The 17,378-nt window shown below is 41.0% G+C and overlaps 1 protein-coding gene across 1 annotated transcript; it reads right to left on the bottom strand.

The window, feature by feature from the left end:
• Positions 1 to 285: 285 nt before the first annotated feature.
• On the bottom strand, positions 286 to 14,036 carry LOC136863503 (uncharacterized). Its single transcript, XM_068225969.1, is given in 3 exon segments — positions 286 to 777; positions 6,331 to 9,648; positions 14,016 to 14,036. Coding segments are annotated over 3 exon segments (3,831 nt in total).
• Positions 14,037 to 17,378: the final 3,342 nt, after the last annotated feature.

Below are 17,378 nucleotides of genomic sequence, written 5' to 3'. Positions count from 1 at the left end.
GATTAAATTATAAATAATGCTAGTTCTCCAGTTCTGCCTTACTTTAAATTAATCTGAATTAACTATGGAAACATCTTTGCTAAAAATAATCGATTGTAGCTTGATTTCCATTTTACCATATGAGCATCATTATGGTACATAAATTCATCTCTGTTATATCATATTTAATTAAACTGAGAGACTGGAAATTAGAATGAAACCAATGGAAAGAAAGAAAATCTCTTTCTATTCCAGAACATTGTGAGAATATTCTAGCGTGTGACTGGGACATTAGTAACGCTGCTATCACACCGTAGTTGTCTTGCTGTAACCGGAACTGATATACACAACGTTGCTCGGAACCTGCACTTCATCTGCAGATGCAATAGCGAGGTCCGAAGGCTGGGCTTCATACGTGGGATGATCTTCTGAGGCCTCAACAGAAAGATCACCGTCGTCGTACTGAGGCTCGTTCTCTGATGCTGCTGCACTGAGATCACCGTCTTGATAATGTGCAACATTTTCTGATGCTTCTACAGAAAGATCGCCTTCTTCGGCGCGTACTCGTTGTTCAAATACTTCTGAAGCTTCTGCAGTTGGGCCATCAACCAGAGGAGCCCGCTGCCGCAGTTCCATGATCTCCGAGGACGAGGCTGAGAGATTATCAATGTCTTGACTGCTGGCGTTGGCCTCAGCTACTTCCACGAAAGCTGTACTCAGTTCTCCTCGCAGTTTACTCACCTTCTGTGTGCCCACATCATACATGAAAATCTCTTTATCCTTGCTGTCGCTGCTACTCTTGTCCGCCGTAGAGCTGAAAACACAAAGGAATCATTTTTTACTACCAAATAAGAGTTAATTCAGCACATCAGTGAGTAATATGTACTCGGCAGTTGTTCCGGTACATGATTACATAGCAGTAAGGTTGCTGCTGCATATAAATCGTATTTGAAAATATCAATCCACACACCAACAAAAAATATATTATAGACAGAAACATTGTTTTTAAAACTATTACCACATGTATCTGTGAGTAAGAGAATGATTGAATGACAGAGATAAAAGTAAGATAGGTCTTAATGGTTGGGTAACTCCAGCTGTACAATACTGTGCAGTATTATTCCTTTTTATTCCTTTAATAGGAAATCTTATACATTTGTGCACTTTATCTCACATTATTCTTTATGCAATTTTTATTACTTAAATAATATTTGAGCAAAATTTCCAGATCCTCTATTTCATAGAATTGTCCAGCGACTTTTCATCAATTTCTTCGTGAAAATGTGGATTAGTTTGAGGTCTGGTGTAAGTAATATTGTACAGTATTATAAAGGTGGAGTTACCCAATCATTATGACCTTCTGTCTTGTTTTGGTTGACAATATGGATTAATTATGAAATTTATTTCTTGTGGTAGGGTTAAAGTATGCGAGCACTAATGGGTGAGTATGGGTGACTGAAATTGATTAGTCAACTGGTTGATTGAGAGAGTGAATGAGCAGTGAGAAATTATGCATGTATAATTGCATATTTTACACATTCTCCTACTACTACTGCTACTACTATTAAGATGACGAGTATGAACTAGATATGAGAACTATGGACGACAATAACCTTCCGATAAATTCATCATTATTTTACATAAAGTCCCACTTACACAAGACCTGAAACTAATCCACATTTTCACGAAGAGATTGAAGGAAAGTCGTTGGAAAAATTTATGAAAGACAGGATCTGGAAATCTTGCTCAAATATTACTTAAGTTATAAACATCTCGTAAGGAATAACGTGAGATAAAGTACACACATGTGTAAGATTTCCTATTAAAATGTCTTTCCCAATGTCTAGTAGGAAGGGAATGCTACTCTAGGTACACCGATACGTCATTCGGCACAGCTTACTAATTATTCACGAAAATGACATTAAAATACATAAATGATTGCTGGTCTTACAAGAGAATGGTATGAAGGTACTATTCTAGCCGAAAGAACGGATGCTTCCAGACGAAAGTGCGAACAAGCAGTTAACGAACCAAATCAATCAACTATGACTACCGTGTCGACTCTAGGTACATGTCATAAAAACGGGCTTCATAATTTATTCATGGGTACCACTTCAGCCCTAGTTAGGGATCTCCCCAGGTATGTAAGTGTGGTGTAGTTTTCATTAAGCTAACTGTCGATGATTTATTATCAGGTTTCATGAATTTAGAATACATCTCGCCCTTCTCAATTTCAGGAATGATTTGATTTTACTTGTGCCATAAAATATTCACAGCAGTTTAACTTAAATGTAATGTGGATTACAAGTAAATTATCCCTCTCCAGTCTCACTAAATCCTGAACGGAGGATTAGAAATATTCTGTAATCTGTTCTTTTCCATCTATTATATTTTCTTCAACTCTGATATGGAAATATATACTTGTTTTCACGTAGAGCGAGTATACAGATTGACAATGAATGAACAGTTGCTATAGTAGCCCCAGTGTACAAGAGAAAGTGTGATAAACATAAAACGGATAATTACAGTCCAGTCAGCTTGACATGTGTTGTAAGTAAACACTGGGAAAGCATTGTTTCTGATTATATTACACACGTTTGCAAATATAATTATTGGTTTGATAGAAGGTAGTTCGGGTTTCGGAAAGGTTATTCGAATGAGGCTCAATTTGTGGGATTTCAGCGGGATATAGCAGATATTTTACATTCTGAAGGTAAAATGGACTGTATCGCTACTGACCTATCCAAGGCTTCTGATGAGGTAGATCGTGGGAGACTGCTGACGAAAATAAGGGCTATTGGACTAGACAAAAGAGTGGATGAATGGGTGGTTAAATGTCTAGAAAATAGAACTCAGAGAATTAGCGTGGGCGAATCATTATCTGATCCTGTAAGAATTAAGAGGGATCCCACAAGGCGATATTATTGGGCCTTTATATTTTCTAATTTATATCGATTATATGAGTCAAGGACTGGAATCACAGGTAATTTTTGCAGGTACTGTTATACTGTATAGCAAAGCAAAGCAAAGTCACCTCCGTACAGGCCATGAAGGCCCTTGGAGGAGTGGAAGGTGAAGGCTTCCACCATTGTTAACCTTGGCACGTGATGGGGTAGAGTGGTTAGCTCTACATCCGGCCGCCTTTGCCCCCAGGAATTAACCCGGTACTCATTTTTGGTGTAGGATGAGTGAACCTCAGGGCCATATGCACCTCCGGAAGTGGAAATCTCGTTTATTAAATTTTACGACTTCCTGACGGGGATTCGAACCCACGTCCTTCCGGGCGAACCGATCACGTCTTTACCGCATGTATAGAGTAGTAAGTAAGTTACAGGATTGTGAGTGACCCTTTAACCCCCCCCCCCTCCACACCCGGGCAATGTTATGAAATGGACAGCAGACGATGGTATGATTGTAACGGGATGAAAAGTCAGGTTAAGTTTCACCAAGAGGAAAAGTCCTCTCAGTCTTAATTTCTGTATTGATAGGGTGAATGTACGTCACGGGGACCACTGTAAGTACTTTGTTATTTTTACAATTTGCTTTACGTCCCACCGACACAAATATGTCTTATGGCGACGATGGGACAGGAGTAGAAAGGAAGCGTCCATGGCCTTGATTAAGTTACAGTCCCAGCATTTTCCTGGTTAAAAATGGGAAACCACCTTCAGGGCTGCCGACAATGGGGTTCGAATGCAAGCTGCTGTAACTACTAAGGGGTTAATATAAGGGAGGATCTTCATTGGCGAAATCACATAAACGATGTTATAAATATAGGTTATATAATTATCTCTTCTTATGGTTATGAGAGTATTTAGGGGCTGTAGTAGGGATGTAAAAGAGAGGGCGTATAATTCTCTGGTAATATAATAATAATAATAATAATAATAATAATAATAATAATAATAATAATAATCGCATGGCATCAGCTGCCGTGTGCAAACATTTGAATGTTTTGCCATCTGGCTGCCCGCTCGTCAATTTCGACGTTCCGTTTAACTAAAGGCCCACTAGATGACAGAGTAAAGCGAATCTCTCTTGGACGTCTGTGGCTGAGATTTAATTAATTTTGTCGGGTAAACACCAAGTGTGTCACAAGAGATCTTTTACCTGCCGACATCGTACGATATGGAGTGTCGAATGGACCTCTTTCCTCCCTTCAAAAATCCGACTACCTCTTCCGGGTTTGAACCCGCTATCTTGGGATCCAGAGGCCGACACTCTACCACTGATCCACAGAGGCAACTCATTCGCTGGTAAGACTCTAATTGTATTCGGGAGATAGTGGGTTCGAACCCCACTGTCAGCAGCCCTGAAGATGGTTTTCCGTGGTTTCCCACTTTCATACCAGGTAAATGCTGGGACTGTACCTTAATTAAGGCCACGGCCGCTACCTTCCCACCCCTAGCCCTTTCCTGTCCCATAAGACCTATCTGTGTCGGTGCGACGTAAAGCAACTTGTAAACAAAAAATACCCTAATTAGAGTATGGTTCCAGTGCGTGGGAACCACATCGGGATTACTTCATACGAGAACTGGAAAAGATCGAATGGAAAGCAGCAGCACGATTTGTTCTGGGTAATTTCCGACATAGGAGTGTGAAAATGTTGCAAATTTTTGGGCAGGGAAGACTTGCGAATAAGGAGACGAGCTGTTCGACTAAGCGGTGTGTTCGAGCTGTCAGTGGAGAGATTGCGTGGAATGACATTAGTAGACGAATAAAGCTGAGTGGAGCTTTTAAGAGTAGGAGGGATCATAGTACGAAGATATAATATGAATTCAAGAGGACAAATTGGGGCAAATATTAATTTATATGAAGAGGAATTAGGGAAGGGAATAATTCACCAAGCGACAATAAATTACCGAGTTCTTTAAAAATCATGTAAGAAAAGATATTGAACATCTATTTTCAATTTCGGAAATGATAACAAGGGACTCATGATCGAACTTAACGTATTTGTCCAGGTAACTGAGATAATGGTACTGACTTTGTATTTTAATATACTATAGAACGTCACTGGTTTCTGCACCCAACGTTGAAGATATGAGCAATGCAAATTCATAAATGCGATATTTTGTTTTTAAGATCCGATCAGTAGCCTACTTTTCGTGAACACGGCATACCTTCAACAGTGCTTCGTTCTACATCCCTGGGCCACGCTATTCGAACGAATGCTGTCCTTTTAAAACTGTCGAATACTTTTTCTCATTTTCCTTTTTCGTGTTACCAAATGGTACAGTAGACCAAGTACCTAGTTGTCAGAAGAAGGTAAAGAAACTCTGCACGTAGGGTGTGCCTTGGTTACCTCGTTGGTGATTCATTGAAACGGGCATTATCACTGGCAGACGAAGCATGTTTGAAGGCATTCCGTTTTCTCGACAAGTATTTGTTGAATATTGAAAACAATAATTTTTTTTTGCTAGGGGCTTTACGTCGCACCGACACAGATAGGTCTTATGGCGACGATGGGACAGGAAAGGCCTAGGAGTTGGAAGGAAGCGGCCGTGGCCTTAATTAAGGTACAGCCCCAGAATTTGCCTGGTGTGAAAATGGGAAACCACGGAAAACCATTTTCAGGGCTGCCGATAGTGGGGAAAACAATAATAATATAGAGCGTGGCCTCTGGAGAGGTCTGGTGGAGGACATCCACGTCTGTGAGAATGGGGCCGTGCGTAAGATGAAACCTAACGTTGAAAACAACACACACACACACCTAGTCCCTGAGTCACAGGAATAACCAGTGAAGGTTAAAATTATCGATCCGGTTCGGCAGCCGAACACGGGACTCCTTCAACCAATGGCAAGCATGATAATCAGTTAGCCAAGGAGCCGGACATTTGGAAACGAATCACTCCCCTGAATTGGCAATGTCTCTAATGCTAGGTGTATACAACCTTAGAATTCCGTTGAGAAATACAAAGTTAGTACCAATATCCAGGGAATATTGACACACAGGAAAAAATACTGCAAGTTCAGTTATGAGCCCGTTAGTAACATTACTGAAATTGACAACATATTTACGAGTTCCTTGAGGTGAACATCTTAGCTGACACGCCCGGTATATATTTTTTTGAGTTTATATTTAGCAAACAGCAAACGTATCAACATTAAAATCCCCGCGAATTCGCTCATAAAAAATAAGATTTCCAGTCTGGAAAGATTTTCGTATTTCACTTTAGATATCCTCAACAAAATAGAGACTTACAAAGGTAAATTTTAAGAAGACAAGAAGTGGGATCGCCATTGGTACTATATCTACAGTCTATTATCATAAAAGTACTTCATTTTGAGAGGTGGTGGTTAGTATTTTAAGAGGTAGTACATTCATTTTTGATATATTGCGTTATGTACTTACTCTAAAACTAAGAGGACAATTGACTGCTTTTCTGCAGCTGTGGTCTTCTCTTGATCTAGCCATCGCTTATAGTTCTCCGCAGTTGGGTTCTTAACTAGATCCTTAAGAATATCTCCTCCTACGAAGCGCACACCTTGCACTTCTATGGAAGCCGCTCGTCCTTCCCTCTCAGCGTCGTCCTCGCTTTTCGATGGGCTCGAAGGGTTCTGCAAAAAGTCATAATCGACAGGAGCTAATACCACAACGCTGGTCACATTGCGTCCTCGTAATTCTGGCACATCAGGAAGTGGAAATTGGGCTCCGCTAACTTTCAGAGGCAGGTACCGATTATATCCAGAATCATTCAGAACCACGGGGTCTATCTGGGTGGCATCCTCGCGAACATACTTTTCAGCTACTTGCTGTCCGTCTGGAGAGGTAGAATCGTATCGTACTACCTTCATCTCTACCGGTGACTTACTTGAATTTGTAGCATTAGCAGCAACAACAGATGGCACTGGTGCACTTCCCGAAGCGTAAAAATTTTCCAGGGCTTCTGGGGGTAGACTCTCAATCGGAATATCCCCTACTTTATCATAGTCCAGTACTTGAATATCCGCATTACTCAGAATTCCAGAAGTTAACAGTTGCTGGCGTAGATCCTCTGGTACTTCATCTGGCAATGTAGGTAGTGGCTTCTTAGGTTTCTCAGTTGATTTTCCTTCATCTTTTGAAGGTGTATTTTCCAGTTTGTTAGGATTAGCAGTGGTCACTTGTACAGGTAATGGCGTGCTTGATGGAAGGAGAGAGAAAAGCTTTTGAGACTTGGTTGTCGAAACTGTAGGAGTTGGGGTTGTTGGATTAGATTGCTGACGAAGTGCTTGGGCTTGGGAAAATGGTTGTTGACTTTGAAGCTGGTTAAGGCGTAGCTGGGACTGCTGCGTAAGAAGTTGCTGTTGCTGTTGTAGCTGCTGCTGTTGTTGCTGCTGCTGTTGTTGCTGCTGCTGCTGTTGCTGCTGCTGGAACTGGATATGGTGCTTCTGATTTTCTTGTTGTTGTTGTTGTTGCTGCAGTTGCTGTTTATTGTGTTGCTGTAAACCAAATTGATTTTGTTGTTGTTGTTGTTGCTGCTGCTGCTGCTGCTGCTGCTGCTGCTGTTGCTGTTGCTGTTGATGTAGCAGTTGTTGGTTACGAAGTTGAGGACTTGGTGATGGACTATCAGGAAATTTAGTACCAGGTAATGCATGATTTGGAAGCTGTGTTTGTGGCTGCCCAGATGGACGATTCTTCACTGCGTGAACCTGGTGCTCTTCCAGTTGAGGAATGGACTGTACAATATCTCCTCTGAATGGTAGAATTTCCGTGTTAGATTGGTGAAGTTTTTGCAATTGTTGTTGTTGAAATTGCTGTTGCTGTAGTTTTTGTTGATGTTGAATAGTTTGTTGCCGTTGTTGCTGCTGCAAGAATAACTGCTGCCTTTGTTGTTGCTGCGCAATCTGTTGCTGGTGCTGTTGCTGCTGATGCTGGTGCTGCTGATGCTGTTGTTGCTGAAGGCTGAACTGGGACGGCTGTTGAGCTATTGAAGGTTGGATCTGTATGTTGTTTCTTTGTTGTTGAAGATTCTGATGTTGTGGAATTTGGAACGTTGCTTGATCTCCTGGCCGGAATGGTTGTTGAAACTGTGATCGTTGTGGGGTAGTGGATGGTATAGGTTGTTGGAATGGTCTTTGCTGTTGATGTTGAAGATGATGTAAATTTTGTGGTGATTGAAACTGATGGGGTTGCTGCCTACCTGGTTGCTGCTGCTGCTGCAACGGTTGACGTGGAAATTGGGGTTGTTGAAAATTAGGTCTTTGTGGCCCCTGTTGTTGATGAGATGGAAGCTGTCTAAACAGAGGCTGGGAGGCCTGATGTTGGAAAGGTTGTTGTTGATGAGGCTGATGAAACTGAGAGGGGCGTTGTTGTGGGAAAGATGGAACTTGCTGTATGGGCCTCTGGAAGGGTTGTTGTTGTTGTTGTTGTTGTTGTTGTTGTTGTTGTTGTTGTTGAAATGCAGATTGTTGTGTCGGTGGTGATTGGTGGAACGGTTCAGGCTGCCTTTTATGTTGATGTGAGAATATTGGGAAAGGGGGTCTTTGCGAAGGTGCGCTGCTAGGAATCTGTTGCGGTAGCGCTAACACTGGCTGGGGAGCAGACTGCTGTTGCTGCTGCTGTGATGATGAAGATGAATGTGGAGAAGCGACTGCTGGTTCTGGATCTGACGGTTGCTGTTCCTCTACAGATGTGTCAATCTTTTCTTCACTTGGTTCTCCAAATGTAACGTGCAATCCCGAGCCAATGTAAGTTTCAGAGTCTGGTCGGATGATAGTTCTCAGTGTTGTCGTCGGTGGAGGAGGTGGTGGTGGTGCTGTAACCAGTGGTTCATTATGTGATGGTGGAGGATGTGGTTCATTATTTTTGTTCGGCGGTGTTACTGCTGGCACTGGGGCATCATATATCAAGCTATCCTTACCATACTTGGTTGGATCCTTCTTGTATTTGACGTAAAACACGTGAACGGGTTCCTTAGTGGGCGGTCTTGGGGGTGGAGTAGGTGGAGTTGGAGGTGCAGGGAGAGATTCATTAGATTCTTTGATTATAATCTCAATTATAGGCTCAGGTTCACGGATGTAATATGGCCCACCACCGTAATGGGGTCCATATTGGTGAATGGGAATATGATGATCACCTTGCGCTTCACTGTCATGCAGTTCAGGATTCTCCGGTGCATAATACACGCCTTTAGGGAGTTGATTGGGTTTAGTTGCGTCAGACCTAGAAGTTTGTTTCTCATCTAACGGTGAATTTGAACTATGGTCTCTTGAACTGATGTGATGTGTCTTGTGCACTTGGGCAAGGGATGTGGTTTGCGTTGAAGACGATTTCTTCACTGGTGGAAGATCGTTAATACTTTGTTCTGACGTCTTGCCAGCGAGTTCCTTTTGCTGTTGATGGTAGAGTGGGTCGCGCTGGGAGTATTGCACCAATGGCTCCATCTGAACAGCATACGGCGGAGCAGGTGCTGAATGAGGACGCTGCCGCTGGAACTGGTTGCTAGAGAGACCATGATGCCTCACCGTTAGTGGCGGAGTCCCTCGGTCGAAGTAATGCGACGGCAAGGACGTACGAGTGCTAGAGCCACCCACTGAACTAGTGGCTGTGCGACGTTCGGCCTCAAAAGAACGACTCAAATGTGAGTTTAAGTCGTATAGATGTTTGGGATGAGAGGTTCCCCCAGTATCTTGCTTTTCTATCTGGATCCCTATCACAGTCGTGGTGATGATGCCAAGTAACACCTGCAACAGAATGGATTTCCTATTGTCAAAGTTTTGTCTTCATAATGTTGCAAGTCATGTCATAAAAAACTACAATAGTTCAACAAGACGTAATCATAAATGGAAAAGACTTAATTCCTTGTTTAGCAATAATAAACTAATAATAAACCTTGATAAAAATAAGCACTTACTTTCACGCAAAGTAATTCAGTGTAATTAAACAATAAGAAAATAAACATAATGTCGGAAACAATGTTTCTGGATTTATGGACAGAAATGACTAAAAAATCGAACACACATATATTGATGAGATCAACTCTAAATAAAGTAATAGCTATTATGCAATAAGAATATTACAAACAAATACCAGCAGAGGAACCCTCTGTGCCTACTTTTACTCTATCCTAAAATATGGAGAACAAATCTGGCGCTGCTCTCCTACCTCTGATAATACATTTAAGATGTGAAAGGAGTAACAAGGATCATAAAACGGGCTCAGAGTTTACGAAGATGTACAGTAGACCCAGTATTCGAAATAGGGGACATGGGTACTTCCACTTCCCTGTCTATGTATACATATAATGGTAACTTCATTATTTAGTCCTCAAATGATAAAAGAAATGATGATATACCCAGGTGAACCAGCTCCCCACTATAGTGCAATTTTATGGCCTCCGCTGTTTATAAACTGTCTGAAAACATCGGCCTCTGCAGTTATGAAGATCCAATACAGCTGGCACACAATATTTAATAGTAGAAAACCTGAATGCACTATCTAAAGGGTCCCATATGCGAAAGAAACGTATGTACGAGGTTTGTCCGGAAAATACGTATAAATCCGTCGGGGTGACGTATCACGTATCGTGGAGGAGCCGCCAGGTGGCACTGCTGTTGTCGCCAATCTTCTCAACGCTCAGTTCGAGTCGGAGAGCTCTGCGTGTCAGTAGCAGTGTGCGGCTGCTTGTTGAAAGTTACCCGTTTTCACCTGCTGTCGGTATGGAGCTCTCTCTGATTGAGGAACAGCGCATCAACATCAAGTCTCAGAGCTCGTGAGGCCCGAGTTCGACCGGATTTGGCACAAGGGGGCAGGTGGATCCTTCATCACGACAATGCGCCCGCTCACACGTCGCTCGTTGTGCGTGAGTTTTTGGCCCGAAGCTCAATCACCGTGAGAGACCACCCGCCTTATTCACCCGATTTAGCCCCTTGTGACTTCTTCCTGTTCCCGAAATGCAAAATGGTGCTTCGGGGGCGGCACTTGGGTGATGTGGAAGCCATCAAGGGAGAAACGACACGGCAACTGAACAGCATCACAACTGAAGACTTTCAACAATGTTATCAACAGTGGAAACGGCGTTGGCAGAAGTGCATCTTGTCTCAGGGAGAGTACTTTGAAGGAGACCATATTGTAATACCTGAATAATTGTCAAATAAAGTTATTATTCAACTTTTATACGTATTTTCCGGACAAACCTCGTATAACAGGAAGTTGCCAGTGATATGCATTTAGGGCTATCGCCCAGGTCGCAGATTTCCTATCAGTTGATTACCTAGTCTTTAACTATATTGCGAAAATACTAAGAATCAACGTAAGTATAATAAACAATAGGTAGGCCATTCATGGATGCATAGCTCGTGGCGCCATCTGAGCAGAGCCGCGCCGTGATGTCACTGCGAGGACTCTCAAATGTAACGCGCCTTATACGTTGCTGTTCGCTAACACCGTGCTTCTAATGAGATTCGTTTCAGTTATTTGGTCATATCTATGCCCAGTGTTATTGCGAAGTCAATGATCATTATGCTGTTATACTCCTGAGTCGTGATTGGTTTTATTTTTCATAATGAAAACCGGCACGATTTGTCATAATAACTTTGCCGTTTCGACCTGGCAAGAACTACTCACAAGTTATATTTCATACGTTTCCTAAAAACAAGGACATTAAAAAGGGAACGGTTGTGAAATGTAAACGCAAAGACAAGATAAATATTGATAGTGCTCGCGTATGTTCCATTTATCTCCTTCCCGAGGATTATGAAAGAGATTTAAATAACGAATTTTTCGGATTCCCATTGAAAAAGAAGTTGAATCCGGGTGCCATTCCCTCTCGAGAGGTGGAAAGAGCCCTTAAAAGTTTGTCACCAATAAATAAGCAAAAATGAGAAGAAAATTAGAAGAAATGAATATTTACAAATGAACTATTGAGTGAAAGGAGAAAGAAATTGAGAAGTTAAGGCAGGAATTTGATGAAGTTCAAAGCAAATATGAAACAGAAATCACGGCCCTAAACAAACCTATTGCACCACTGTTGAAGGGTAGCAGCTTTAAAGAAGAGAAAATACACTTTTAAGAGTCTCCTCGGCCCGAGATGTGCAGTATCTCGTCAAAAACATCAAAAAACTTTAAAAAACCGTAGTGAAGCTACAGGTGTTGTCAATTTGTTTCACGCCAGGGCAAATTTGGAGCTTGGTGAACAGAGAAAGGCAAGCAAAATGGAAAGCGGAGGACATTGCATTTTCAATGACCTTAAGGGCTCTTTCCAATAATAATAATAATAATAATAATAATAATAATAATAATAATAATAATAATAATAATAATAATAATAATAATAATAATAATAATAATAATAATAATAATAATTTACCTCCAATGGTCACTAATTAAAGACATATGCAAGAAAGAAAAATAAAATCATTCTACGGTTCAGTTGACAACTTTATGAACCCAGGCATCACTCCTAATGCACTGAAATATCTTGCGGCGTACATTGCATTTACATAAAAATCAGTTGCCCCGACACTAATTGGTCCTAGAACAGTACAGATTTCCACGAGACGCCCACAAGAATGGATCTGGCGAGACCTAGTGTTTACAGTGCACTATGTCTTCTGGTATAGGCTAGAATAAATTTGTTACTTTCATTGACCTGTCTCAGTCTCATCCTTGGTTTGGACAATATGAAAGTGACTGAGGTATGATCGATGCTAGTAATGCCATTCCTTATACAGCCAGTCCCTGTTATGAATGGTGTTAAAATATTGCTCATAGGGTCGGTTGGTGCATGCATTTCAGTGGGCTTGGCAGACTGTTATGTAATAACAACAACAACAACAACAACAACATCTAGCTCAGTGATGAAGGCAACGGGATACTACCTCACTCCTCATTTTTCTAGTAGGCTTCTTCAGTGATACCTAGGCCACCTATGGCAGCTAATATTGGAGCTGTTGAGGATCCAACCAGCCTTCGGGCTGAAGACTGAACATTCACATACACAAATTGTATCAACAGGGCGGTTTATTTCTTCTACAAATGAACGATTGTATGCAATAACTGACTTTGTAACTGACTTTGAAGCAATATTTTGTAGTTTTTTTTTGCTATTTGCTTTACGTCGCACCGACACAGATAGGTCTTATGGCGACGATGGGACAGGAAAGGCCTAGGAATGGGAAGGAAGCTTCAGTAGCCTTAATTAGGTGTGATTAAATTCTGTAGCTTGCTTCAGTGATTACAACCAGGGCATTTATTTTCATTAGAAACATAAACAGAAAGCTGAAAGTATACGCGATGCAAAACTATGCTGCAAGGGAAAATCAGCTGTGGGTTGCTTCATCTGCAGTAAAATTGACGTACTTTTGGAGATTCCTTCCACTGAAGTAAGTACATGTAGTATTTTCCTTTATAGTATGTTGTGTTATGATATGTATTCGTCATGTAACTACGAATTTAATCTGTGTCGAATTTAATCCCGTATTATGCGAGATGGAGATATCGCCACGTCTCATCATTCGTATTTAACGCATTCGGGTCCTCACAGTGAAATCACCCGTTCGCAGCAAATGACTACTGTTTCGCATGAATGGACCTGCCTGGTTAAGTGTATGGGATAAGCTGTAATCTACAAGCAGCTTGCTATGTTTTAGAGTAGCTCATTTGGAAGCAAATGGCAAGATGGTGGAATGAGCCGGTCTTTTGAAAAGGCAGATTCGCGTCTCGGGTATTTTTTTACTTCCTTAATTTTGAGCGATATTTTGTCTCACATACACTGTACATTTTCAATGACTGACGGTTTATGTGACCCTAAGGAAGGCTGATAATTTGGACAAGGACAGTTGGTCATTGGGTGAAACCAAAGTAGAAGAACAATAGTAAATGAAGGAAGCAGGCGCTCGTGCTGGTGTGCACATCTCGACACGCCGCTTTGAAGGTTTTCGGGATTTTTATGTTCTTGTGCAAAGACGGCTTGTTTAAAATTCCCCCCCCCCAAGGAGGAGTCTAGTGGCATTAAATCGGGTTGTATAGTAGACGAAGGGAAAGGTCCTCCTCTTCCTACCCATTAACCAGGATGTGTCTAATTTAGATGGTGTCGAACGGCCAAACATACCATGTGGTGGAGCTCCATCATGTTGAAACCACATCTTCTAGAAACGGTGGGAGTTCAATCCGTAGAAAAAGTAAACAGTGTGCTTCTGATGGATGTTCCTCAAAGAAATATGGTCCACGCCAAATATTCCTCTCCCCCCTACACCCCCCCCCCGCTTCCGCCTCGCCACATCCCTTGAAATATTGTCCGTCATACCCATTGGGGATTATCAAGACTCCAATGGCAATTGACGGTACCATTACTGTGGCATTTCGATTCATTCAAGGACAGGAGTTTTGATAGGAACGCAACATCATTTTCCACGTTTCGTAACATCCATTGACAGAAGTTCATTCGAGCTTCGAAATCACGCCCACGGAGATGTTTAGATGAAGATGATAATTGTGAAATTTATGAGAATGCAGTATTTGTAATACAGATTACTAGCTTATGTTCACCTGACGCACCCATAAACTAGTCTTGCATTATTCCGGAGAGCGTCGAAAAGTAGCAACTTCCTTAATCTATTACCGGACGTAAAGAGCGTGTCCCTACCAGGAGCTATCCTCTGCAGTAATGCTTTTACACGGGTTGTGTTCTCTCCAGAAATGTTCGTCAGCCGGTTGGGAGGAATGACTAGCTGTGTGGGGAATACTACCTAAAAGATGAATGTGATAACATTTCAATTTATTCCCCTCATGGTATTAACAATATCAAACAGATAAATATTAACTGCAAAATTAAACTATTTTAGTGATATCACGATAAGACATAAAGAGTATTTTGAACTTCTAGTGTTCTACTACTCGTTCATAATCAAGTGACACTGGAGATTACCACTCTGTTGCTGTGGCCGTACAGCACAACATAGCACAACGGAGTAGCGACTCATTATACCGACGTCTGTGGTATTCAAAATGGAATTCTCAAAGGTGATTAATCACAGCATCATCCGAATGAGCTTCAATCATGAAAGGTTAAAAAACCATTTGTATAGAATCAACGTTGTGAATACACCGTACTGCTCATGCGATGTACAGTCCAAACAAGACGAAACTATCTCATCTTCATTTGTCCACAATATTACGCACAGCAAATACAATGATATCGTATCTTGTACGCGTCCATCAAAAACAATTGACCCGCATCATTCTACTTCTGGCAACCAAAAATACCAATGTGTACCATATCATTAAAATCTTTCTTAGACCAAGCTGGTCTTAACATTTGAGTGGGTATCAATGTTTTCTAACGTGTATCTAGTTATATAGTGTTTGTTCACCCAGTTTAAGGTCAGTAAGTAATTTAAAAAAAACCTCATTCTATGCACTATCTTCATCAAACGTCGTAGTTTTCTTACGGGCCAGTTAAAGGAAGCCTATAACAAGTGACTGAGGGAGAAACAATTGACCCGCATCATTCTACTTCTGGCAACCAAAAATACCAATGTGTACCATATCATTAAAATCTTTCTTAGACCAAGCTGGTCTTAACATTTGAGTGGGTATCAATGTTTTCTAACGTGTATCTAGTTATATAGTGTTTGTTCACCCAGTTTAAGGTCAGTAAGTAATTTTAAAAAAACCTCATTCTATGCACTATCTTCATCAAACGTCGTAGTTTTCCTACGGGCCAGTTAAAGGAAGCCTATAACAAGTGACTGAGGGAGAAAGCCATCCTTTGCGCTGTAGGTTTCTCAAAGGTGAAGCCACTTCGAAATTTTAAACAGAGTTTAAGCAATTTTTGTATTCAGAAAATAAAAAAGAAGTGCTGCAGCTTTTCAACCAAAATTATCAGACAATTGGAAAGTAGGTAACATAATTGTAGGAGTTGGATCAAGTTATACTCTTCAATTCAAAGCATTTCTGTAATGGATTAGAAATCAGCGTACCACGAAAAAATACAGTTTAAATTCTCTAACCGTTCATGAATGACCAAGATCTGTGTAAAACGGTAATAAGTTCGTCGTGGAAAAGTCATATTGTAAGCAACAATCTCTATTCAAATCAAGTTTGCAATAGTAATGACAGTCGATTTGAGAAGGAAATGCTTTCTGGGAGAACAATGGAAATGAGTAACTTATTTATTAGATTTACGTCACACCAACTACTTCTACGGTTTGCAGAGATGCGAGATGGAGGAAATTTTGTGCCGCAGGAGATCTTATATGTGCTACTAAATCTACCGACACAAGGTTGGCGTATTTCAGTACCTTCGAATACTACTGGACTGAGCTGGAATGGAACCCGCTAACTTGAGCTTCGGAAGTCTAAGCGAATTAGCCCGGCGATGCGCATTGTTAGAATTTCTCTGAGCCTTGAGCATACCTAATTACTAGACTTTACTTCTATATCCTCTGGTGATATTCCATGACAATATTAATCAAGAAACATGAAAAACTCCAAAAGGTATTTTGGATTAAAATCGATGCTGAAAACACACTACAACACATCATATTTGTCATATTTAAGACAGCAATTTACTCTGTACGGTTTCGTGCGCAAAATATTGCCCTGCACATTGAAGGTTTGTGGCCAACTATCAGCCTGTATTAGCATAAGTTGAACATTTATACCTAAACTAGCAAGATACCCGTGCTTCGCTACGGTATTATAATGACATTTATAATTGAATGCTTAACATTTTATATATAATCCGACGAAATTCGTGATCTGACTCGTTTTCTGAGAGAATCCGCCAAAATTCGTGATCTGACCCGTTTTCTGAGAAATTACGGCAAAGTTTCTCCCATTTTTCAATCTTTTTTTTCCAGGAATCGACTTCGTACTTCCCAGGCTAGGTCCAGGTATTCCACCCGGTCAGTTGGGTCCCTAAATCTTCGCCATCTTTTCCTATAAGCATTTTAAATATGGATCAAATCCTTGAGGAGATCCGGCGTGGTGTCGCCTTGGGTGCCTTGGCGGTACTGAACCGGCGGCCGGACTGCAATCGTTGTCATTACCCGGCCAAGACCCGTTTTCAGCATGGTCCGTACATTTTGACGACGATCCAGAACATTATTATTATTATTATTTTTATTATTATTATTATTATTATTATTATTATTATTATTATTATTGTTATTATTACTGATGTTCTGGACCCCACGGCAAGATGAAAGACCGCTACTTGGTGGTAAATTACATCTGCTGCCATTGTCATTGCTGACAATGTGACCAGCACCATCGTCGCGCATAGGCAAGTGCGCGAGATTTCTGGCGACAAGAATGATATACTTCCGTGCATTATTGACCTTATTATAGAGGTGAACAATTGCACGCTGAATATCATTCCTATCGTTTATTTCAAATGTGTTTAAATTTTTATTTATATGCCAGGAGAATCTACTGTAATCTCACTTAATGTTCTACAAAGGAAAAGATG

Source organism: Anabrus simplex, chromosome 2, assembly GCF_040414725.1.
Source record: "Anabrus simplex isolate iqAnaSimp1 chromosome 2, ASM4041472v1, whole genome shotgun sequence".
Taxonomy (NCBI): domain Eukaryota; kingdom Metazoa; phylum Arthropoda; class Insecta; order Orthoptera; family Tettigoniidae; genus Anabrus; species Anabrus simplex.
The sequence above is the reverse complement of the archived record's forward strand: the minus strand, read 5'-3'. Positions and strand labels throughout refer to the sequence as shown.